Raw genomic sequence first — 22,226 nt, forward strand, 5'->3', positions numbered from 1 at the left:
CCAGGGGAAGCACCGCCTCGGGGCGGGGCCTGGAGGGGCGGGGCCCCACAGGACTCCGGCGGGACTCTACCACTCAGACCACGCCGCCTGCCAGCTCGCAGCGCCTTGACGGCTACCTGGAGCCTCCCGGAACCCCACACCTAGCCTCTGTGTGCCCATTTCACAGATCGCTCTGGGCCCTGACCTCTCTGTTCGCTCCTCTGTCAGCAGCCATCCGCGACCAGACCTCCTTGCCACGGACGGTCGCTGGATCAGCGGTCAGCGCCCTAGACCCAGCGGAGATCACTGCCCTCGAGGCCCAGACGGGATCAGAGGTCCGGGACACCCCTCCTCAAGCCGGTCCAGGGTCCGAGCTTCGGGGGCCCGTCTCCTAAGAGCAAGCTGATTAGTCAGAGGCGGGTCAGTTCCAGAAGATCAGAGGGTCTAGGAGACCCCTCCTCTCAAGAGCGGGCGTCGGGCCGCGGGCCGGGCGCGCCTCCTCCCCTAAGGCCGAGCAGGTTGGTGGGAAGCGGGGCGCCCTCCCTGGGTCAGCTGAGGCGTGCAGGCCAGGCACCTGGAGAGCCACCCCGCACGCCCCACTGTCCGACCCGGCCCGGCCGCGGGGTCCCCGGCAGGGGGCGGCCTCGCTCCGTGCCGCCCGCTCCTCCTGCAGCCGCCACCGCCCCGGCTGCCGCTCCTCCCCCGGCCCCGCCTCCCTGGCCCCCGCGCCGCCCGCCTGTCCGCCGGTCTCTGCAAGGCCGTCGGTCCGTCCGCCCGCCCTCCCGGCGCTCCTCCGCCCTGGCCCCGCTATTCCGGCCACGCACGTCGCTTCCTCGGTTCCGGCCGCCGCTAGCCCGTTCCCCGCCCCCAGGCCGGCCGCCGCCGCTACTCGAGGCCGGGGATTGGCAGTGCGCGTAGGCCGCGCCGCCGCCGCTGGAGCCGGAATAAAGGGGCGGCCGAGAGAGCAGCCGGTCGCCACTCGCCCCGCGCCTGACCCCGCGGGCGGCCTGGAGCAGGTGAGCGGCGGGGCGCTCGGGGCTGCGTCTGGGGGCCACTCCCGCGCCCGCCGCACCCCTTCCCCAGCCGGCCCGCCCGCCACCACCACCTCCCCCTCTCCACCTCCGGCCCGACCCGGCGGCCTCCTGAGCTCTGGGGCGGCCCAGGCCAGCCAGGGCGCGTAGCTCCTAACCGGGCCCAGCCTGCGGCCCTGGGGCCTTCTTCGGGCCCAATCGCCTGCGGGGCCGGTTCCTCTGGCCCGTAGCGGCCCGGCCATTCCTGGTGAGGGCTGACAGGAGGCAGCCCAGCTGGGCAGGCTGGCATTGCCGGCAGGGAGGTGATCGCCTTTCATTCGGTGTCCCAGGGAGGAGGAAGGGCTGGCGTGGGGCGCAGGTGGGGGCCTCCCTTTGCCTCCCTTATTCTAGTCTCTCCTCTTTGCAGCACGATCAGAAAGGCCTCCGGGCTGCACCCCTGGAAAGGGCAGGGTGGGCAGCTGAGCTGGGGGCCCAGGATCTGGAACCCTGGTTCTGGCAGCCATTCATGCCGGAGGGGGGAAAATAATCATCGGGGTTGGCACATCTGGACCTAGACTGAGCTCAGGGTAGCTCCTCTTCCCTCTTTCCTGGGGAGGCTTCCCACCTTCTTGCTCATGCAACCTGCTGCTTCCACCCCGAGCGGGGCTCCTTTCCTTCTTTCCTTCCTGGAAGATGCTGTGGGTGACAGTTTTTGGTCTGACTCTTAGGTTTCTGGGGCAGAACAGTTAGAGGCAGGGCTGGCCTTTGAAGGCATCCCCCTTTTTCTCCTTTTTCCTTCAGGAGAAAACTTAGAAACTTTTCGATGTTTGAGGCAGAGAAGCTGGAAACCTGAAAGTCGGTTGCATGTAATTCTAAAAGTTCCTCCCTCTCGCTGTCATTACCTTCTGCTGCCACAAAGTGGTGAGTTAGAGATTTGCCTGGGATGGGTGGTCTTTACCTTCCATTGATTACCCAAAATGTTAGAGACTTGGAGCAAGGGAAGGCAGTCGTCTCTGGAAAGATTGTCTTTTCAGGTTGTCCTGGGAAGAGGAGAAATGCTCTGTGCTTAGCATGCTTCTTTCCACATTGCCAAGGGAAACTTCTGATTGCCTACTTTTTCCTGCAGGCCTGGCCACTGTGATTTGGAGGATTTAGGAGTTTTGGGTGCTCTGGGAGATAACTAGAGCAGGATGTTCTGCTGTGGAGACCTCCAGGCTGGGTGGGTCTATGGACCAATCATTGTTACATTGGCTCAGGTCTCTGCAAGGCCATCCTAACGGTTGTGTGGACAAAGAATAGGCACGTGGTCAGTGGTCAGGATGGAGGGCCTGGGGGATAGTTGAGAGGGATGTGGGTCAGCCCCTCACAAAATAATTTTTTTTTAAAGCTTTTTATCTATTTGACAGAGAGAGAGAGAGACAGTGAGAGAAGGAACGCAAGCAGGGAGAGTGGGAGAGGGAAAAAGCAGGCCTCCTGCTGAGCAGGGAGCCCAATGTGGGGCTCGATCCCAGAACCCTGGGATCACGACCTGAGCCACCCGGGTACCCCACAAAATAAGTTTTTTGAAATGGTCCTCAGTTCCTCTAGTTGTTTTAAATATTGGCTGCTTGAGGCCATTTGCCATTGGGGTTCAGGTCTAGAAGGCCTGGTTCTCCGTCCCAGCAGGCTATTACCCTGAGCAGGGATGTCCTGGGTTGAGATTCAGGGCAGCCAGGGGAAAGGAGTTGGAAGGCCTTGGGGTGTCCTCCACCAGTGCCTCTCTGCTTTTATCTAATAACATATTGGACTTCCAAGTAAGAATTTTATTTGCAAAAAAAGTTAAGTTGCTGAAATTGGTTTGGACGTCATAGCCCTCCCTCTTCCTTTGGAGCATGAGCAGAATTTATGACTTCTTGGTATTAGGGGCAGATCATCCCAGACCGTTATCTGTGAGACAGCTGACTAAAGAGGGCTGGCTGGAGGCTGGGGAGGCAGGAAGCTCTCTTTGCTCGAGGGGCTGAGCCCTCAGCAAACTTCTTTGGTCTTGTGTGAAGAGAGCGGGTCTTCCAGCCCTAAACTCCTCTCTCTTCCCTGATGTGTCCACAGTGTTGGTGAGTGCAGGCAGAATGGGGAGAGGGGTCCAGGGACCAGCTGTGTATCTCTCTGTGAAGCTCACGGTTTTTCTCTTCCCTCCAGAACCAGTCATCGGGGAAGGCAGAGCCCCTCCGGCCTCGAGGGCACCCTGCTTTGGAGAGCCACGCCAGCCTGTAGGCAGAGCCTTGTGGTCCGCCTAGGTTAATGCCTCAGGCTGTCTGACCAGCCCCTCTTCTGTGCCTTGTCCGAGGTTTTGGTCCATACCTGATCCTGGGCAGCTTCTCCCTGGGCTGGATCGCCTTAAGCGGGAAACTGAAGCCATTACTCTCCAAACCCTGTTTCATCTTCCCAAGCATGTCGGAGAGCTGGCAGCAGCCCCCGCAGACGCAGCCGCAGCAGCCGCAGCCACCGCAGCCTCAGCACCACGCAGAGCCCCCGCCGGCCCTGGCTGAGCACACCCTGCCCCCGGGCTCGGCCGAGAACCCCCTGGGCTGTGCGGTCTACGGCATCCTCCTGCAGCCAGATCCGGGCCTCCAGCCCCCGCAGCACGCGCCCCTGCAGGCGGCCAGCGAGCCGGGCCCCAAGTGCGGCGTGTGTGGCCACGACCTGGCGCACCTGTCCAGCCCGCACGAGCACCAGTGTCTGGCGGGCCACGACCGCTCCTTCCAGTGCACGCAGTGTCTCAAGATCTTCCACCAGGCCACGGATCTGCTGGAACACCAGTGCGTGCAGGCCGAACAGAAGCCTTTCGTCTGCGGCGTCTGCAAGATGGGCTTCTCGCTGCTCACGTCGCTGGCGCAGCACCACAGCGCGCACAGCGGCACGAGCGGCCTGGTGAAGTGTTCCATCTGCGAGAAGACCTACAAGCCGGCGGAGGCGGCAGAACCCGCGACAGCCGCTGCAGCCGCCACCCCCCTGCCCCCAGCCCCCGCGCCGCCGCCGCCGCCGCCGCCCGCCGTGGCCCCTGGCGAGCAGGCGGACAAGCCCTACAGCTGCCCCATCTGCCAGAAGCCCTTCAAGCACCTGTCGGAGCTGTCGCGGCACGAGCGCATCCACACGGGCGAGAAGCCGTACAAGTGCACGCTGTGTGACAAGAGCTTCAGCCAGTCGTCGCACCTGGTGCACCACAAGCGCACGCACAGCTCGGAGCGGCCGTACAAGTGCGCCGTGTGCGAGAAGACCTTCAAGCACCGCTCGCATCTGGTGCGCCACATGTACGCGCACTCAGGCGAGCACCACCTGTTCCGCTGCAACGTGTGCGAGCTGCACTTTAAGGAGTCCTCGGAGCTGCTGCAGCACCCGTGCACGCCGAGCGGGGAGCGGCCGTTCCGCTGCGGCGAGTGCCAGAAGGCCTTCAAGCGGCCGTCGGACCTGCGGCAGCACGAGCGCACGCACAGCGCAGAGCGGCCCTTCAAGTGTGACCTGTGCCCCATGGGCTTCAAGCAGCAGTACGCGCTCATGCGCCACCGGCGCACGCACAAGGCCGAGGAGCCGTTCAAGTGCGGCCTGTGCGAGAAGGGCTTCGGGCAGCCCAGCCACCTGCTCTACCACCAGCACGTGCACACCCTTGAGACCCTCTTCAAGTGCCCCGTGTGCCAGAAGGGCTTCGACCAGTCGGCCGAGCTGCTGCGGCACAAGTGCCTGCCCGGCGCGGCCGAGCGGCCCTTTAAGTGCCCCGTGTGTAGCAAGGCCTACAAGCGCGCGTCCGCCCTGCAGAAGCACCAGCTGGCGCACTGCTCGGCCGCCGAGAAGCCGCTGCGCTGCACCCTGTGCGAGCGCCGCTTCTTCTCGTCCTCTGAGTTCGTGCAGCACCGCTGCGACCCGGCCCGCGAGAAGCCGCTCAAGTGCCCGGACTGCGAGAAGCGCTTCAAGTACGCGTCCGACCTGCAGCGGCACCGGCGGGTGCACACGGGTGAGAAGCCCTACAAGTGCCCCAACTGTGACAAGGCCTTCAAGCAGCGCGAGCATCTGAACAAGCACCAGGGGGTGCACGCCCGCGAGCAGCAGTTCAAGTGCGTGTGGTGTGGTGAGCGTTTCCTGGACGTGGCGCTGCTGCAGGAGCACAGCGCCCAGCACAGTGCCGCCGCTGCTGCTGCCGAAGGCGCGTACCAGGTGGCTGCCTGCCTGCCCTGAGTGCCGCCCAAATGCGCGCCTCCGAGCGCCCCCAACGGCTCCTGCCCCGCACTCTGCCCGCCCGTGCCCTCCGCAGCCAGAGGGTATGGGTAGAGGCTGGGTGGGGGTACCCAGCACTCCTGGTACCCACCTGGAGGTAGGGTGTGGGGAGCCAGATTGCTGTGGCTGGCCCTGATCCCACAAACCTCTTTCCCATTACAGGATTCCCTTACTTGAGAGCCATCAGCCTCCCTTATCTCTGGGAGCCTGGAACCAGGCTGGAAGTCAAGTGGACTGTCTCAATCCACCCCAAGGTGGGATTGGTGCCAGCCCCACCTCCCCAAACTTTTCAGCCTAATTAGAAACCAGATGGGGTAGGAAAGAGGATGGTCGTGGTCAGGCCTGGGAGAAGGGCTAGATCCCGTTTGTGGGCTGGATGTAGGGCAGCTGTCCTCCAAGTCACTGTTTGAGGGAGCAAGCCGGCTTCGTGATGTAGTCCTGGGGACCAGGAAGGGCGGACGGTGAGCCTGAGCTGCAGGCCTCTCCGTCTGCTCCAGCTAGGGGCCAGTGTGGCCTCCCAGGTTCCGACAGGGAGACAGACGGGAGGGCTGCACATCTGTGAGCGGGGTGGGCCTGGAGAGAATCAGCCCTGCCAGAAGGGAGGAGGCAGAGTTCTCCCATGACACACTCAGCCAGGGACAGTACCGTCCACAGGGAGAGGAGGAAAGGCAGCTTTCGTACTGAGGGCTGCTCCTGCTATACAGAAAGCGCTCCTCCTACCTTTGCAGCATGGTTCCAAGCTCTGGGGAGTGTGTTCTTGGCCTGACAGAACTACTGATGTGAAAGAAGGGGATTGTTAGACCACCTTGGTGCCTGGGAGGAAGCAGAGCCAAGTCCATGATCTTACCAGTGGACAGAAACAAGTGCCCTCCCCCTTGAATGTGTGAACCAAAGTGTCAAGGGCGGCCCCAAACAGCTTGCCCCAGCTCTGCTTCTGGGCTAAGACAGGGCCTGGGCACCCAGGGTGGGGGAAGTGAAAGGACTCTGACTCCACAGTGCTCTCCCAGCCCCTGGGAATCCTCCCCATCAGTCTGGCTCCTGGCCTGGACCCCGGGGGTCTTTCGCTGCCAAGGTGCCCTGGACATTATTCACTGACTTCCAAGGCCAGAGATTCTCTCTGGGGTCCTCCTGGGGACCCTGTAGGTCTCTGCCTGCCCACGGGGGCTCATGGAGTCAGGGGTGCCCAGAGCAATAGGGAGCAGGCCAAGGAAGGGGCTGTTAAGGGAGCCAGTAGGTGCCTGGAGTTGACTGAGATTGCTGGCTGGCGGGGGTGGGGGCCCTCGGGAAGCCCAAAGGACCTTTATTATCAAAATGATTCTTCTGAACCCAGCTGTGCCCCTGCCCCGCCCTCTTCCAGCCCTCCTTGGGCGTGGGTCTTGAAAGACTTTAATCAGTGCTCACACCAAGGGCCCAGAGGAGCAGGGAGGCCTGCCTTGTCTCGTCTCGTTCTCACCTTGAGAAGGCTGAACAGCCCACATCCGCCTCCTCTCTGGGACTGGGCTCCCTTCCTGTGCCTGCAGAGAGGGGCTGGTCCTTCCCCTCGGTGCTGGCTCTCAGTCACAATGCCTCAAAAGACATGGAACCCAGGCCGACAACAGGCCCAACTGCTAATTTTTCCCTTTCCTTTTGCTTTCTAAAAGCAGTTGTTATACTGTTCATAACATTGTATAGTTTAATTTCATGTCATTTTGGATCTTATATAAAAATGTGAAAATTTGGATTTTTAAAAAGAATGACTCCATTTTAGATAGCCCCTTTTGATGTTAATATATAGTGAGTCCAATGTATGCTTTAGAAGTAAAGACATTGACCATCACAGACCAAAGCACTGCTCATTCTGGTCATTCTTCCCCTGGGGAGTGATGGGGCACGGAGAGAGAGACAGAGGGGTACAGGAGCGGGCAGTCTCCTGCCCTGCTGGAGGTCTAACTGCGCCCTGGTGGAGGGAGCCAGGCTGCGAGGGATGGGCAGCTTGTGGATGGGGAGAAGCCAGGAGCCTGGCATGGCAAAGCCTGAATGATGGCCCTGCCCTTGCGGGAAACCAGGGCTTGCTCAGTGCAGTGGTGGCCCCAGCCAGGAGCCCTGACCCAGAGGACTGCCTGCTCTTGCCCCACTCTCCCGTGGCCACCCATCTGCAGCTAGCCGCCTCCCTTCTCCACCTTCCAACCCGCCTTTCTTCCGTCCCCTGCCCCAGGCCCCCAGTGGGACAGCTGTGACTCAGGCTCCTTCCATTTCTCAAAGGCAGGGGTAGAGATGGCGGGAGAGGGAGAAACAGCCTACCCAGGCCAGGGGAGGGTGGTCCGCTCCTTACTCTGGAGGTGGGGTGGGGAGAGTAGTAAGTCAAGAGGATGAGGAGCTGCCCATGCCACGGGGGGCTTCAAAACGGTGCAGAAGGCTAGTGGAAAGGCCAAGGCAGACCCTAGAGGTGACACACCCCACACTCCCCTACTCCCTCTGTGTGTGCCCATGCTTGCGAGGACCTCCCTTGAGGAGCCATGCGGTCCCTTACTGCAGGCGTCCGCTTGTCAGCCGGAGGACACCCAGCGCCCCTTGTGCCCAGCCAGGCTTCAATCCTGCCTTCCTTGCTAGCCGCGTGACCTCAGACAAAACCCACCTACCTTGAAGAGACTTCTGGAAAGCACTAACATGTGTTTTATAGCTTCAGGTTGGCCCTCCTGAATGGATGATGGTCTTCTTTGTGTGCCTGGGGCAGGAGCCCTGGTGGGGCAGGGCTGAGCTCACCAGGAGCCTTCAGTGACTTTCTCCTGTTCTGTCTCCATCCTCTCTTCTTCAAAGCTCCCACCTGGCCCTCAGCCCTGCACTCCAGTCTGCGACCAAACCAGGGCAGTGAATGGAGCCTGGGAGCCTGGGTGTTCGGGTTCAAGTTCTAGCCTTTCGATAAAAAGTGACCCCAGGCACCTGTTACCTGCCCCTCTTGGGGCCTCTGTTCCCCATCTGAAGCAGAGGTCTTCACCCTGATCTCAAAGGGTCCTTAGAGACCTGACACTCTGATTCTGGGAAGGTGACAGGATGAACCTGTGTCTCCTTTTCCTCTCCCTCCCTCTCCTGGCCTCCAGTCTGTGGTCTTCCTGTCTCAGCCTGGCTTCAGCTGTAAGCGGCAGGAGTGGTGCAGACCGGCTTGAGCAGGTGTCGCTGCAGCTGATCACCGCCCACCCACAGGCCCAGGAGCCCCCACAACGTCCTGCGTCCCACGGTGGATGTGAGTTTCCCTCTTGTAGAGCCGACCATTTTCATGAGGGGACTTCGGACACTGTGATGCAGGGTGTAAACTAATACCACCTCCTTTGGTCTCTGGGGCATCATGCACTTTGCCCTGACCACTGACAGCATAGGGTGAAGGTGGGACCTTGGGGTGAGCTTTGACATCAGGACGACTGCCGATGGGGCAGAGCAAGAGGGAGAGGTGGACAGAAACCTCCCACTTGGGAGTTTGCAACTCTAGGGTGAGGGCACAGTGAAATGGCTTATGTGGAGGGTAGGGCATATGGTGGCCACTCAGGAGAGCAGAACAGTTGGAAGTCAGAGGCCAGAGGGGCTGCCCTAACTCTTCCCTCTAATGCCGGGGCTCTCCTAACCCCTACCCTGACACCCCACTCATAACCCCTATCCCTCCACCTGCTGGTCAGAGCCTCCTACCATCTCCAGGAGATGGGCTGGGCAGACCTGAGTAGTCCCTTCTGGCTGACCAAAGCCACGCATTGGTGATGAAGGAGGCCTGGAATTGTGGGGGCTGGTCTGGTAGGGAACAGACAGGGGATGGGTCAGCCCTGGGCTCTGAACCTCCCAGGCCTGGGGCTCTGGTTCCAACCCACTCTTTGCGGCTCAGGAAGCCAGGCACAGTGGCTGGCCGTGGTGCTGGGGCCCAGTGCTGGCTCCCGGTCTGACCGGGGGTAGGAAAGCTCCTCACCAGCTGGCAGAGGGGGTGGCCAGCCCTCTGGTGGGCCCTCGACTCCTTGAGGGGTTAAAGCCACCAGGCTCTGTCTCCCCATCTGCGCAGAGGCCTCCTCAGACGCCTTTGTGGAACTTTTCTATGTGTCTCCAGTCCTCCATCCTGACCTCCCACCTCCCTCCCTCATTCCCTCCTCCAGAGCAGGCCTGACAGGCCCATGGGCTGTTCCAGTCTTGGATGTTGGCCCGGGGCCTCCTAGGCTGCGCCTGGCTGGGCTGTGATAAGTCCACATCCCATCCTCAAAGGTGGAGGGGGGGTGTTTCTTTGTTCCTTGAAGGTCATGCCTCCAGGAAAAGCCGTGGCCCTATTGATTGTCACAAATCTACAAAGATTCTAGGCCCGGGATGCCCAGTTGTCCTCAGGGTCCTGAGAAGGAGGTCAACAGGAGGGGTGAGAATAGGGGGCGCCCGCGGGGTCTCCCTCTTCCCTGTGCGTGCCTCCTCAACCTAGGTCTGTGTTCCTGCCTTTGTTCATCCCTGAGCTGCTGCTGCAGGGGCACACAGCTAAGACTTCAGAGGAGAGAGGTTTGAGGATTTCACGTATCAAAAGGTAGGGTCAGAAATGTCAAAGCTTCAGATTTTTAGCACAAAAGATTAAGCGTGAGTCCTCCCTGATCCTCCCCTCACCCCTGATCCATCCCCATTGCCAGCCCCAGGCCCTGGGTGAGGATGTGTTTTGTGTGTTACTTTGTCATGAACACAACTATTACTTTGTAGTAGTTGTTTCATTTAGCCCAGATCTGTGTGTGGTTCCTAGGTGGCCCCAGGCCCCATTCTTGAGCCTCCCTGTTCACTCAGAGAGATAAAAGAAGCCTCCAAGTACAGTATTTCCTTAGAGCCAACTGTGGGCCAGAGGCTAGGAGTCGTTCTATTGTATCGGGGAAGTCTGGCGGGGAGAAGGGAGCACTTGAGAGAGGCCTGCCTTCCGAGAAATGGTGGGACTTGGGTAGGAAGAGATGGGGAAGGGATTTCTGGTGGGAGGAAGTCTTTGAACAAAGGTGAGGAGGCAGGCAAGAGTCTGGGTGTTCAGAACAGCAAGGAGGCTGGTGGGGAGTTTGGTATAGGGTAATGCATTGAGCCCCAGGGCCAGGGACGTGGATTGGAGGCCTGGCCAGGAAAACCTGTGGGTGAGGCCATGGAGGTTGGACTGTCCCCAAGGTAGCGGCCATAAGAAGTCTTTCTAAGGTGATCTATTTATGCTGAGTAAGGAGTCCCCTGAGGCTGAAGGGACTTCGAGGCCAGGAGACAGTGACCCAGACTAGGTGGGAGTGGGGTTTCTTCCCATCTCTTGGCCTCTGGGTGGGATTATCAGATGTCCCCGCCTCCAGGAAGCCCCCTTGGGTTTTCTCCCCACTCTTGGCTTGTATTTCTCTCATAGTGGGAAGGCAGTGGAATGTGGTGTGCAAGCTCAAGGGTCAGGTAGGCAGGCTTTGGTTGCCAGCTCTGCCCATCACCAGCAGTGTGACCTCGGGCCAGGCACTTAACCTCCCTGAGTCCATTTCATCACCCATAAACTGGGTCTAAAATTACCCACCTCATGGTGTCTGCAAAGTGTTTAATACATTGTCTTGCACTTAAAAAATAGAAAGTGTTAGGGTGCCTGGCTGCCTCAGCCAGAAGAGCATGTGACTCTTGATCTTGGTTGGGGTCCTGAGTTCGAGCCCCGTGTTGGGCATAGAGATTAATTAAAAATAAATAAATTAATTTTAAAAAGTATATCCTGAGTCAGGCTTGTTAATGCTCAACTACTCCGCATTTCCTTTATTCTTGGGCACCCATTTTTAGGTCTGTGGAATCAGGATTAAGTGTACAATTGGTGAGCAAGAACCTAATTCCATTGCTGGTGTGGGTTACCATTTATGGTATCTTGGACTTGAGGAACATGGTATAGGTGTGCCCACATTCTCACCTTCTGCTTTCCAGTTCAAACCAACTGGGCCTGCCTTCCTCCTCCTGGATTGGAAACATCTCCCAGGCAGGGATGGCATCTGGTCTGTGTCCTTCCTACACCCAGCATGGGTCCGGGTAAGTCTCAAATGTCTGCAGGGCCAAACTCCCAGAGGGCCTTGCCCATTCATTTAGCATCAAAGAGGCAGGGCCAGGAAAACCCCCCCCAGGCACCTGCTTCCATCTGGTACACTGAGGTATGCTCTCCTGCTGTCCCCAGTCCCACAAAGGCCAGGACTCTGGCATCCCTGCTGTGATGGGGGTCTTGGGCAAATCTATCTCTTCTCTGAGCTGTCATGTTGGAGGAGGCACTCAGGTTTGTAGAATGGGGCTCTGACATCCCCAAGAGGTTCTGCCAGGGGCTTCCCGAGGTTCAGGCCAGGGGGACTGCTCGCTGGGTTTGGAAGGAAGAGTTTCTTTCCTCATGAAATGGCAGGAGGATGAGTACCTTCTCGAAAGGCCCCCAGGGAGGAAGGGGCTCTGTTGTTTACCACTCCCCGTGCTCCCGCTCATCCCCATGCTCCCACTCTGTTGTCAGCAAATCCCACAACTGAGGACAGAGAGACAGATGCCATGGTCCCTCACCTCAGTATGAGGATAGTAACCATCACCTCCATCCTGAAAAGAAATTAAAATCAGCCTAGAGTCTCTAGGGCAGGCTCTGTCCACATTATCAGACAATGGTGACACAGCTTATCTCCTTGTTTCTTACCCAAGTTTGAACAAAAGACTGCCCATTCTGGGAAATGATTTATTCCACGATATCGAGCGCAGACTGTATGTGAACACTGTGTCAAGTGTTGGGACTTGCTTTGAGTCCTGAGTTCTGGATGTGGCTGAAGTGAACTCCTTCCTGATCTCGGCCTTGGTTTTCCTATCTGGGATACAGGATAGCATTCATTCTGGTCACTTTTCAGAGTAGTTGTGGGGGATGAGGCATGGAGGAGATAATGAGTCGCATGGCAACGTGTTCTGACCAGTGTAACATAGGGGCCAGAAATAAGAGGCTGGTATTATTTTTAAAATTCCTTCTACCTGAGACCCGGCTCGCATGTAGTAGGTGCTCAGTGATTTTTAGTGGAAGAAGATGGGGAGAATGTAAGTCGAAGTTTTCCTCACCTTTGTGGGCACTGACTCTCCCAAGAATCCGATGAAAACAAGGAGCCTCTCCATGGGAAAATATATATGTGGGGGGACATGCAGTTTTGCTTGTGATTTCAGAAGGTTCAAGGATCCCTGAGGCCCCAGATCCTAGTAGCAGGGGTCTTTTCAAATAGTCTTAGAGCTTGGTGGCTATTTACCCAGATTGGGATCTGTCCTTGCAAACTGCCCACAAGTGGGATGCGAGTGGGGTATCTGGAAGGTCTGCGAGCTATGCATTGGTCCTGGCTCTCCCTAGCCACACCAGAAATACGCTTCCTTAGCTTTTGAGCGGGGTTATTCCATATCTGGCCCAGGAGAGCCCATGACTCTCCCCAGGATGTCATGCCTTCCTCTCTGTAGTTTGGCGGACAGATCTGAGGGCTAGTCCTGAAGCTATATGGATAGAGTAGGTGACTCTCGCTCCACGCTTAGAGGCTGCCTCTAGCCCCCCAGAGCCTGCTGGGCCCGGGGAAGCCCCCCAGAGTATACAGATATGGTAAAGCTTCTGAGAGCAGTATCGAAAAACCCCGTTCAAACCTCCTTTTGTCTCTTTGGGGCCCAAGTTCAAAGTCTGAGGTGGAGGGGGCTCAGTTGTGGGGCTGCAATCAGGGGACAGGGGCACAGGGAATTGGAAAACCCAATTCCCAGGCTGCCCCTACACCTCACTCCCAGCTGACCCAGTTTAGACCCCCAACTCTTTACTTGTGGTCATAAGACATTTTTCTCCACCCCCCACCAGTCCTCCAGGAGTTGGCGGAGCAGGTAAAGGTAAGACAGCATCTCCTGAGGTTCTGAGCCCTTTCCTGGTCCCTGCAACGAGTGTGCGCTCACACACACACACAGGCCTGGTTTATTACTATTGGGTTTATTTCCACTCAGGCTGAACATTAAGGGAGGTGGTGGTACCACAAAACACCCTGTATCCAGTGGAGAACTTGAGTGGCACAGTCCAGCAGCCTGGGGCTCGGCTTCCTTTTCACAGATTAATGCCAGGGGGTCAGGTAGTTGACACGACTGTGGAGAGAAACAGAGTGAGGCAGAGACCTCCAGGGTGACCTGGGGAAAACCAAGCGATCCTTCTGTAGGCCTGCCCCACAAACCCATCTTGCTATCCTCAAGGCTTTGAAAACACAACTTCTATCCTGTCTATGGCTCCGGAGCCTTCAATGGCTCCCTAGTTCCTTTTGTTTATATATTTTCAGAGACTCTGCTTGACTTTCAAGCCACCCCCTCTTCCAGTTCATTTCATCTTTGTTTCTCGTTGATTCCCCAGTCCTGCACTGTTTTACTCATTTTTCAAGCATTTAGTGCACCTACCCTGGCAGGCATTATATGGTAGGAAAATATTAGGAAGAATTCCCCTGTGTGTGCACAGGGCAGGTGGGATAAGGCAAACCTTCCCTTGATAATTATATTACAATAGGTTCTGGACTATCAGATAGGGATGCAGTTGTGGTGACCAGCCTGAGGAGGTTTGAGCTGGAGGGGAGAGGCAGAGGGTCAGGGAAGAAGACTTCAAGGAGGATGGGACACCTAGGCTGGGCTTTCAAGGTGAGGAGGAATTTTCCAGAAGGAAGGAAGGATTGCCTAGGCCCTGAAACAGCATCAGTAAAGGTGTGGCTTGGTTGTGCTGGTGATTTCGGGGGACACCCTGGAGTGTGGTACTGCTGCTGTGGAGGGAAGGGGGATATGGCCAAATGATGTTTGAGTACCATACACCTTGTACCTTCCCACTGGAACACGAGCCTCAGCCCTTCCAACCTATCTGCATCCCCCATCCCGGAAGGCAGACTCTCTGTTCTCTCCATCGGTCCCTGCTCTCCTCCCTGGTGAGCTTTCCTCCTTTTGGCCTAGTCTGAGCCAAATTGGGTGGGACACGCACTCTGCTCCCCCCCCATCTCCCAGTAGGGTGCACTTTCGCCTGGGGTGGATCTCTCTGGAGGGAAGCAGCTCGGCCCCCTGGATGTCACTCAGGAGGTACCAATCCCTTGGTGCCAGGCGGGGTTGAGAGGGGTCTGAGAGTCACCTGAGCCCAGAGTGGCTGGGTGTGGAGCAGGAGCAGGGTCATTCCCCTACCTGTAGATTGAACCGAAGCGTCGGAAAGCATTCCTGCGAAAAAGGGATGAGGAAGGTGAGCCCAAGGTGGGGAAGGTCGACCCTCTTGGGAACCTCACTCCCATCTCGGGAGGTGCCATCCCACCAGAAGGATGACATTCCATCCTGGTCCCACCTAAGGCCTCCCCTCGGAAAGGTGGGGCTGTCAGGGACTGGAGGACAGGACCCTCTGTTTGATTAAACAACTATTCATTCTGAAACGTCAATTTCCTTGTGATGTACTGGAACCTGGCAGTTCTCCCGGAACTCACACTTTTTTTTCTTTCTTTCTTTCTTTCTTTCTTTCTTTAATTAAAGATTTTGTTTATTGACAGAGAGAGATCACAAGTAGACAGAGAGGCAGGCAGAGACAGAGGGGGAAGCAGGCTCCCTGCTGAGCAGAAAGCTTGATACAGGGCTCCATCCCAGAACACTGAGATCATGACCTGAGCTGAAGGTAGAGGCTTAACCCAAGGAGCCACCCAGGCGCCCCGGACTCACACTTTCAAGAGTCACTGAAGGTGCTCCGAGGAAAGTGACCAAGACCCCATCCTCCCTCTTCCTGGTATGGGGCCCCGGAGGCCTGTGGCGTCACTTACAAGGAGTCGAAAGGCAGGGGCTTCTGTCCATAGCGGTCCAGGCTGGGGTTCTGGTTGAGACAGTACTGGTCCGGGCCAGAGGAATGGGGGGTCCGTGAGCCGAGGGGAACACTGACCCCTTCCCCCGCCCCCCACAGCCCTCTCTGCCAGAGATCTTGTCCCTGGGGACTGGGAAACCCTGCTCTGGCCGTCCTTTCCCCCACCTCACCCCACCCCCACCCCGTGTTAGTCAATCCTCCTGGACCGCCTGGTCCCCAGGGACAGGTCAGCGCGCAGCCCTCCTTACCCGCCAATTCTGAGTCACCTCTGGCTTCAAGTACCGCACAGCATATCCACTGAAACTCTCAACTGTGGAGAAACCACCCTTCTCCAGCCCCCAGCCCTTCCCGAACAAGCCCCGCCCCTGCTCTTACCTGAGCCCCGCCCCTGGATCCAACACGCCCACCCCTCTTGGGTGAGCCAGTCCCGCCTCTAGATCCTGCTCCCAGAGTCCCAGTCCGCCGCACCCTCAGCCTCCTCCCCAATGGCTCCCTCTGGCCGGGATCTGGCCCCTGCCCCCTCCCCAAGAAGAGCCCCACCTCTTTTTCCCTTAGCCCTTTCGGTCCTGCCGGCTCTAAGTGCCCCAGAAGCTTCTCAGCTTCCCCGCCATCTTTGCCCCAGTCCGTCCGATGCCCCCTGCCCGCACTTTGTGCTCCGGCCTCTCCCACCCTGGGGCATCCTCCGCGCCCGGTAGACTGACCCCTCTTGCTCGGACAGGGCAGCTTGAACTCGCCCGCCGAGGATACGAAGCGGGACCAGTCCTCAATGGCGCGCGTGAAGCAGGGCCAGTCGACCCGCTTGATGCCGGGCACGATGGGTACCAGCTTTCCCTCGCGGCACCTGTTGCGGAGTCTCTGGCCGGTCGCCGTGACGTCCTGCCAGCGTGATGGGAGTCAGAACCGCAGTGGTATTTGCAGAAGCCTAGGGTTTCGACCCAGACCATCCCATAGCAGGGGGCTGACAACTTGACTCCTCCGACCCAGGTTCCTGCCGAGAGCCTGAAGCCCCTTATAGGACATCGGAAGGGGGCAGGGGCCCAAGCAGGCAGGTGAAGAACCCCAGGTACTTGGGGCTGGGCACAGGCAGGACCTTCACACCCTCTCCCCTGAGCCAATCCAGGGCCAGATGTAAAGGACACTCACCAAGCACTGTAGGGGTTTGTTGGGGACACCCAAAAGTGTGAAGTAGGCATTGTCAAAGTCATCTGAAGAAGAGAGAGAGAGGGAGAAGAGGTGTCTCCCCCACTCAGGAGAACTTTGGCCCACACTGCTTTAAAAGTTCCTGGAAATATGTGACAACTTAAAAAAACCCAAGATAAAATAGATTTTTTTTACTTTTACAGCAGGATAAACTCTAAGTAGATCAAAGATTTCAATGTAAGAAAAATGAAACCATAAAAGTACTAGAGGGAATCATGTAAGTTCCTTTATAACCTTGGGGTGATGAAGGCCATACCAGCTCATTCACAGTCTGGTAGCCGAAAAGGGAAGATTGATGACTTTGACTACATAAAAACAAACTTCTGCTTGGCAAAACTGACAGGAGTCAAAGGGCAAATGGGAAAAAAAATATTTCCACTTATTTTAATGAGGTGCAATTTCCTTAAAGAGTTCCTAGAAATCAAGACGAGAAAAGGAGAACGAGCGAGCCATTTGCATAGGTAATTCACACACAAACACAAGGAATGCAGATGGTCCTTAAAACACATGAAAAGACACTCAGCCACGTTCACAATAAGATGAATGCATATTCAAACTACATTAAGATGCCAATAGTTGCCTATCAGATTGGAAACGATCCAAAAGTTAGTACAGTTATTGGAAGCAGGGCCGCTGTCATAACATTGCCAGAGGGGCTATAAATTGATTCCAGCCTATGAAAAGCAATTGGCATTATCTACCAGAAGTATAAATACACATACCTTCGGATTCTCCAGTCCTACTTCTGGGAATTTATCCCATATGACAGGTGTACAGCCAGGAAATAGATGGGCAAAAGATCTACCCATTTCAGCATTATTGGTAGCAGAGAATGACAGAGCAGTTCAAGGGTCTGTCATTAGAAAGGACCCATTAAAAACACTCTGATACATCCTCACTAGGAAGCTACTTAAAAGAGAGGAAATTCTCCATACGAAACCTCCAAGGTTCACAAGGGTATATGCTGTACGCTACCTTCTGCTTTATCGCCTAAAACAGGTGATTGGAGGCAGAGAAGAATATATTCAGGTCACCACCGTGACCAAGTCATCACACTTCACATCACGACAGCGGGATAATAACATTATGAATCTCCCGCTCAAGTATTAGAGCAAACGTGGTATGCATCCCCCATGCGAGATTCTGGCCAGCAACATGTTACCCGGCTAACCAAGCCTCTACATCTAGTTTCTAGTTCGCAGAAAACAATGAAGGTAAACAATGTTGTAAGGAAATGATCCCTCAGATTCACAACGTGAATCTATTTTGAACTCTAAAAAGCTGATAATAGGGGAAAATGGAAAGTGGGAGGACTATTTCAGACTAAAACAAGACACATAGCGACCAGCTGGGATGCGCAATCCTAGACTGCAGTCTGGTTCCCGAAGGATCTTAAAGCTATGAGACATCTTTACGGATCACTTGGGACATTTCTATTTTTTTTCTTTTTTTTAAGTTTTTTATTTATTTGACAGAGAGATAGAGAGAGCACAAGTAAGCAGAGCGGCAGGCAGAGGGGGAGAGAGAAGCAGGCTCGCCGTTGAGCAGGGAGCCGGATGTGGGGCTCCATCCCACGATCATGGAATCATGACCGGAGCCAAAGGCGGAGGCTTAACTACTGAGCCACCCAGGCACCCCATGGGACATTTCAATATGGACCGAAGAGTAGGTGTTATGGAACTATTGTTCACTTTTCTAGATGTGATCGTGGTATTGTATCATACAGGAGGTTGTTGTCCCTGGGAACTGCTTGCTGTAGTGTGTGTGAGCATGTGAGTGTGTGTGTGTATGTGTGTGTGTGTGTTAGAGAGAGAGAATAATCAGGTATGGTAATGAATTAGCTGAAGCAGTTGGAAGGCACGGGTATCCATAGGATATCCTTTCAGCTTTTCTTTATGTTTGAATATCTTCATAACAAAAGGTTGGGGAGTAAAGAATGTTATGTTTGTATTTGCATTAGTAAACAGTGGAAGGATAAGTTGGAAACTGGCAGGATACCTGTAAGTCAGCGGAGGGTGGGGAGATGTTAAGATGTACATTGGTATAGCATTTTGAATTTTGAACCCGTGACTCTACTGCTTTTATTACATAAGGCATATGCCTGCAGTAAAATACATATCTAAATCAAGAGCTTTCTCTAAAGATCTAGATTCCTGGCTTCCAAGAGAACCCAGGAAATTGGAAGAAGTGTGCTAAGCCTTCCCACGCTGCAGTTAGCTGGGGCCCCATGGCTGGAGGCTCCTCCTTAGAGGGCCAGGCGTGGGGGCTCCACTTCACCTGTCATCCCTCCCTCCTCACTGTTTCCCTACCCACCTCCAGCATGTCCCATCTAGGCCCTTTAGGGCTCTGTGTGAGACCTCTGGAGATCTCCATGTCATCCCTGACACCCTCACCCTACTTGTCACCCAAGCTAGAACCTGGGTCCCGTTCCATACTTCCCACTCTTGCCCCTCACCCACACCGGTACCAAATCGTGTTCCTTCCTCTCCTAAATACCTTCCCAAACCCTCTCTAGTGGCCAAAACACAGTTACTCCTTCCTGAAGACGGTGGTCCCTCCCAGTGTCATACCCCCCAGCTCCCATTCACCTCTGGTCCCTCTGACCCATCCTCCATCCCCTCCACCGCCCCAGGATGCACAGACCTCTTTTCTGCTTCAAGTCTTCAGAGGGTCCCCTTTGCCTCCAAAGCTCCCTGATCTTAGCAGCAGTGTCCTTGTCCCCAGCCCCGGCTCCCGCTGCTGCCCCAGCCTTGTCCTTCAGCCCAGCCAAAGCCCTTGAGTTCCCGCAACACCTGAGGCAGTAGTTCCCCTCCAGCCCCCTGTGCATGCTGACCCCTCTGGGGCAGCATCAGGCACAAAGTAAGAACTTAATACCTGTGCTGAAATGAAGGTGTATTCATTCATTCATTCATTCATTCATTCACAGATACCCCCACTTCCACACCCAAGCTTTTCAGTGGATGAAGGGCTATTCCTTGGGTGCATTTGGCCTCTTCAGCCCAAAGATTCTCCTGTCCACACTCTCAAGTGTGAGGAGGGTCTTTCTCTTCCTTTTCCTCATGGAGAGCAGACGGGGCCGAAGCTGTCACTTCACGATCACTCTACTACCCCGACGGCTGACCCCTGCACCCTTCTCTCTCTGTGAGTAACCACCGATACCGATACCTTAATCTTAAGCACATACTCCGGCCTCTGCACGACTCTAAGGGCTTCTCTTAGCTTGTCATTTATTTATATAAATTCAATTAATTAACAGAGTGTATTATTAGTTTCTGAGGTAGAGCTCGGTGATTCGTTGGGTGTAGGTAACACCCAGTGCTCATCCCATCCCGTGCCCTCCTTCATGCCCGTCACTAAGTGACCCCATCCCTCTACCCCCTTCTCCTCCAGCCCCCCTCAGTTTGTTTCCTATGACTAAGGGTCTCTTACAGTCTGCTTCCCTCTCTGATTTCATCTCGTTTTCTTTTTCCCTCCCGTCCCCCATTCTCCCAGCTGGTTTTAATCTCACCATAATAAGAGGGAGGCCCTGTTATCTCATTTTCCTGATAAGGAAGCAGGGCTGAGACCTGGGCGGGTATGCCGGGCCCCTCCAGCTCTCCTGGAATCCACGCCCTGCCCACCCCCCCCACCTCTTGCCCAGCCCCAGGCCCAGGGAGGGCCCGGTGGCCAGCGGCAGCCAGGTGGCCCGACCTCTGCGGCAGTAGGTGGAGCACCGACAGTGCTCATCGGAAAGGCAGGCCTTGACCGAGTCCATGTCCATGCGGCGCAGGCTGGGCAGGGCGGGGTGGTAGAGCTGCTGCTTCACCCCGGCCAGCGCGTTGCGCCGCCGCTCCACCGGCAGCAGGATGGCTGGGGACGCGTACACGTGCGTGGAGCCGTCGTCCCAGGGCACCAGGTCGATGATGCGGGCCATGGCTGGGGAGCAGAGACACCCCGACCCAACACTCTTCTATGGAGTGACACGACCTTGGCCGCTGCCGATTTCTCTACTCGCCCAACACTCCTCCCCAGAGCTGGGGGCTCCCCCTGCGGAGTCAGGGACATTCAGACTCACCTCCCCGCCCCCTGCACACATGTGATTGGCTAAGGGCTCTGACAGGTCAGGGCAGGGTGTGCGGATGCCCGGAACAGCCTAAAAGCAGACGCATGGGAGTCTATTCTTAAATCCTGATCGGGAAGCAGCCCCGGCAAGTGGGTTCAGAATTTAGCTCCGTTTGCCTCTGAGTAGCTAATTATGGACTTCTGGCCTTAGCGAAAGTATCTGGCATTTACTCAAAATTCTACAGGGAGACATAGGGTAGTTTTAAATAAGGGGCGAGGCATGAGAGATATGAAGTAGGAAAGCATTCCTGGTTGCTCCATGCCTCCCTTTAGAGAGTGGCTATTCCCACGGCTTGTCCGTCATTGCAACTTGAGTGAGAATTTGTGGAGTCGGCTTGCTTTATGCCTGACCCAGTTGGTGCGGGAGGTGGAGGTGAGTGGTAGGTGAGCAGGAGAAGCCGGGACCTTGGACGGTGGAGGAGCAGGGAGAGGGCAAGGGGACTGGCCCTAGGGAAGCTGTCTCAGGGGGTGGACCTTCCCAGGGAGGGCAGGGAAGTGGGGCAGGGAGAAGAGGGGGGAAAGGACTCCTTGCTCCTGGACCCCCAACTGCAGCTACCTGGTCTGCAGTCACACAGGCCTGTGAGGCTTTCCTGCTCTCCTGACAGTGGGGAGAAGAGGCAGGGAGACGGGCTGGCCCCAGTGCCTTATACAGTAGGAGAATAAAGGAACATTCTGCAGAGAGACAACGCCCATTGCCCCTTGATTGTGAGGGCGCCCACTCCTCGGCAACGCTGGAGAGGAGCCAGCTACCTGGGCTGTTGCTCACTGTCTCCCGCTTTCGGATTTCCTGAAGGTTGCTGTCTCCCAGGCCTTAGAACAAACCAGGCATGTTGAGAAATGTCAGATGGGAAGTGGAATCCCCTGGAGGTGGCCCTGCCAGGGCGAGCCAGGGCCTGCTCTGTGATCCTGGGCTAATCGATGTCTCTCTCTGGGCTCCAAGGTTCTACATTGGGCGAGACCCTAGGCCCTGCCATGTTAGGCGACCAAGAGAAGAGGGCGCTGCCCTGCCCCCCACCCCCAGCCTTTGGGTCTCCAGGGGGTGGCGATTAGCAGTGCCCAGTAGCCAGGGTCAGCATAAAGGGATCAGGGAGAGTGGTGGCCTCAGCAGGGGTAGGGATTAGCAGGTGATATTCTAGCCCTGGCCCCCTGCGGGCCTGCAGCTTCCCTCCCTCCTTTCCAGGAAAGAGAGGTCACAAGTGGCTAAGCCCAGCACCCGAAAGCCCCAGTGCCTGCCCACCACCCTGGTACCAGCCATTGGCGGCGGCAGGCCCCAGGTGGGGAGACCTGGGGAGAGTCTAATGCCTTTGCCTGTATTCGCATATATTCCGCAGACCTCTGCTCAGGTGCGGAGATTGCTGGGTCCTGGCAGATGCCTCCTGGAATGGTCAGGTGGGGTCTGGCTCCCTCGTGGCTCCACCTTCAGGGCTCCCACCCTCCCCACCCCGCAGGCAGCATCCCCGAGCCCCACCCCTTCGAGAAAACTCTCCCACAGTCGCCTCTACCCACCACCCCACCCCTGATTGGTTGTTAATTTTTTTTAAAGTTATAAAATACAACGAAATGCAGCAAGTGCGTAAATATATAACGTAACTAATAATTTATGACGCGAGAGCCCACAATCTATTATTCAGGCCAAGACAACAGGTACTACTTTGCAAAAACTTTGTAGCTTCTTGAAACACAGCACATAAAATGACCACAGAACACAGCAATTTTACACTTAGGAATCTTCCCAAGCATATGGGAAATACAGATGACCACATAGAAGCTGGCATGAAAGTATTCACAGCAGCACGATTTCAGATAGCCGATGGGTGAGAACAGCCCAAGTGTCCGTTCCTACACTGTGGTATATCCCCACCAAGGAATAGTCAGGAATTTAAAAGAAATGAAGTCCTAAT

At 56.3% G+C, this 22,226-nt stretch overlaps 2 protein-coding genes across 7 annotated transcripts; one reads left to right on the forward strand and one right to left on the reverse strand.

The window, feature by feature from the left end:
- The first annotated feature begins 49 nt into the window (after nt 1-49).
- Nucleotides 50-5,265, forward strand: ZNF319 (zinc finger protein 319). Of its 6 annotated transcripts, none has more exons than XM_032854355.1 (4): nt 544-995; nt 1,791-1,910; nt 3,165-3,262; nt 3,416-5,265. In XM_032854355.1, exon 4 carries the CDS (start codon nt 3,417-3,419, stop codon nt 5,193-5,195), a length of 1,779 nt encoding a protein of 592 aa, XP_032710246.1. In that variant the 5' UTR covers nt 544-995; nt 1,791-1,910; nt 3,165-3,262; nt 3,416; the 3' UTR covers nt 5,196-5,265. The 6 variants fall into 6 exon arrangements, with proteins under 6 accessions (XP_032710242.1, XP_032710244.1, XP_032710248.1 ...); XM_032854354.1 differs by adding an exon at nt 2,116-2,208 and having other exon boundaries at nt 545-995; nt 3,165-5,265; XM_032854351.1 differs by lacking the exon at nt 544-995 and adding an exon at nt 50-497 and having other exon boundaries at nt 3,165-5,265.
- Nucleotides 5,266-13,221: 7,956 nt separating this feature from the next.
- On the reverse strand, nt 13,222-20,922 carry TEPP (testis, prostate and placenta expressed). Its single transcript, XM_032854631.1, has 8 exons — nt 20,882-20,922; nt 19,915-20,139; nt 16,168-16,229; nt 15,726-15,900; nt 15,273-15,334; nt 14,987-15,051; nt 14,370-14,402; nt 13,222-13,307 (listed from the first exon to the last, which is right to left on the reverse strand). The coding sequence occupies exons 2-8, from the start codon at nt 20,135-20,137 to the stop codon at nt 13,277-13,279; spliced, it is 651 nt and encodes a 216-aa protein (XP_032710522.1). The 5' UTR covers nt 20,138-20,139; nt 20,882-20,922; the 3' UTR covers nt 13,222-13,276.
- Nucleotides 20,923-22,226: the final 1,304 nt, after the last annotated feature.

This window comes from Lontra canadensis, unplaced genomic scaffold (assembly GCF_010015895.1).
Source record: "Lontra canadensis isolate GAN:19392208 unplaced genomic scaffold, GSC_riverotter_1.0 scaffold8, whole genome shotgun sequence".
In the NCBI taxonomy this organism is placed as follows: Eukaryota; Metazoa; Chordata; class Mammalia; order Carnivora; family Mustelidae; genus Lontra; species Lontra canadensis.

Excerpts from the sequence above, each read along its gene's own strand:
- ZNF319 (XM_032854351.1), top strand. The coding sequence starts at position 3,417 with ATGTCGGAGAGCTGGCAGCAGCCCCCGCAGACGCAGCCGCAGCAGCCG.
- TEPP (XM_032854631.1), bottom strand. The coding sequence starts at position 20,137 with ATGGCCCGCATCATCGACCTGGTGCCCTGGGACGACGGCTCCACGCAC. Across the intron at positions 16,230-19,914 it reads CTCCACCTACTGCCGCAGAG|ATGACTTTGACAATGCCTAC; the intron begins GTCGGGCCACCT and ends TCTCTTCTTCAG. Across the intron at positions 14,403-14,986 it reads CCCCTGCCTTTCGACTCCTT|GAATGCTTTCCGACGCTTCG; the intron begins GTAAGTGACGCC and ends CCTTTTTCGCAG.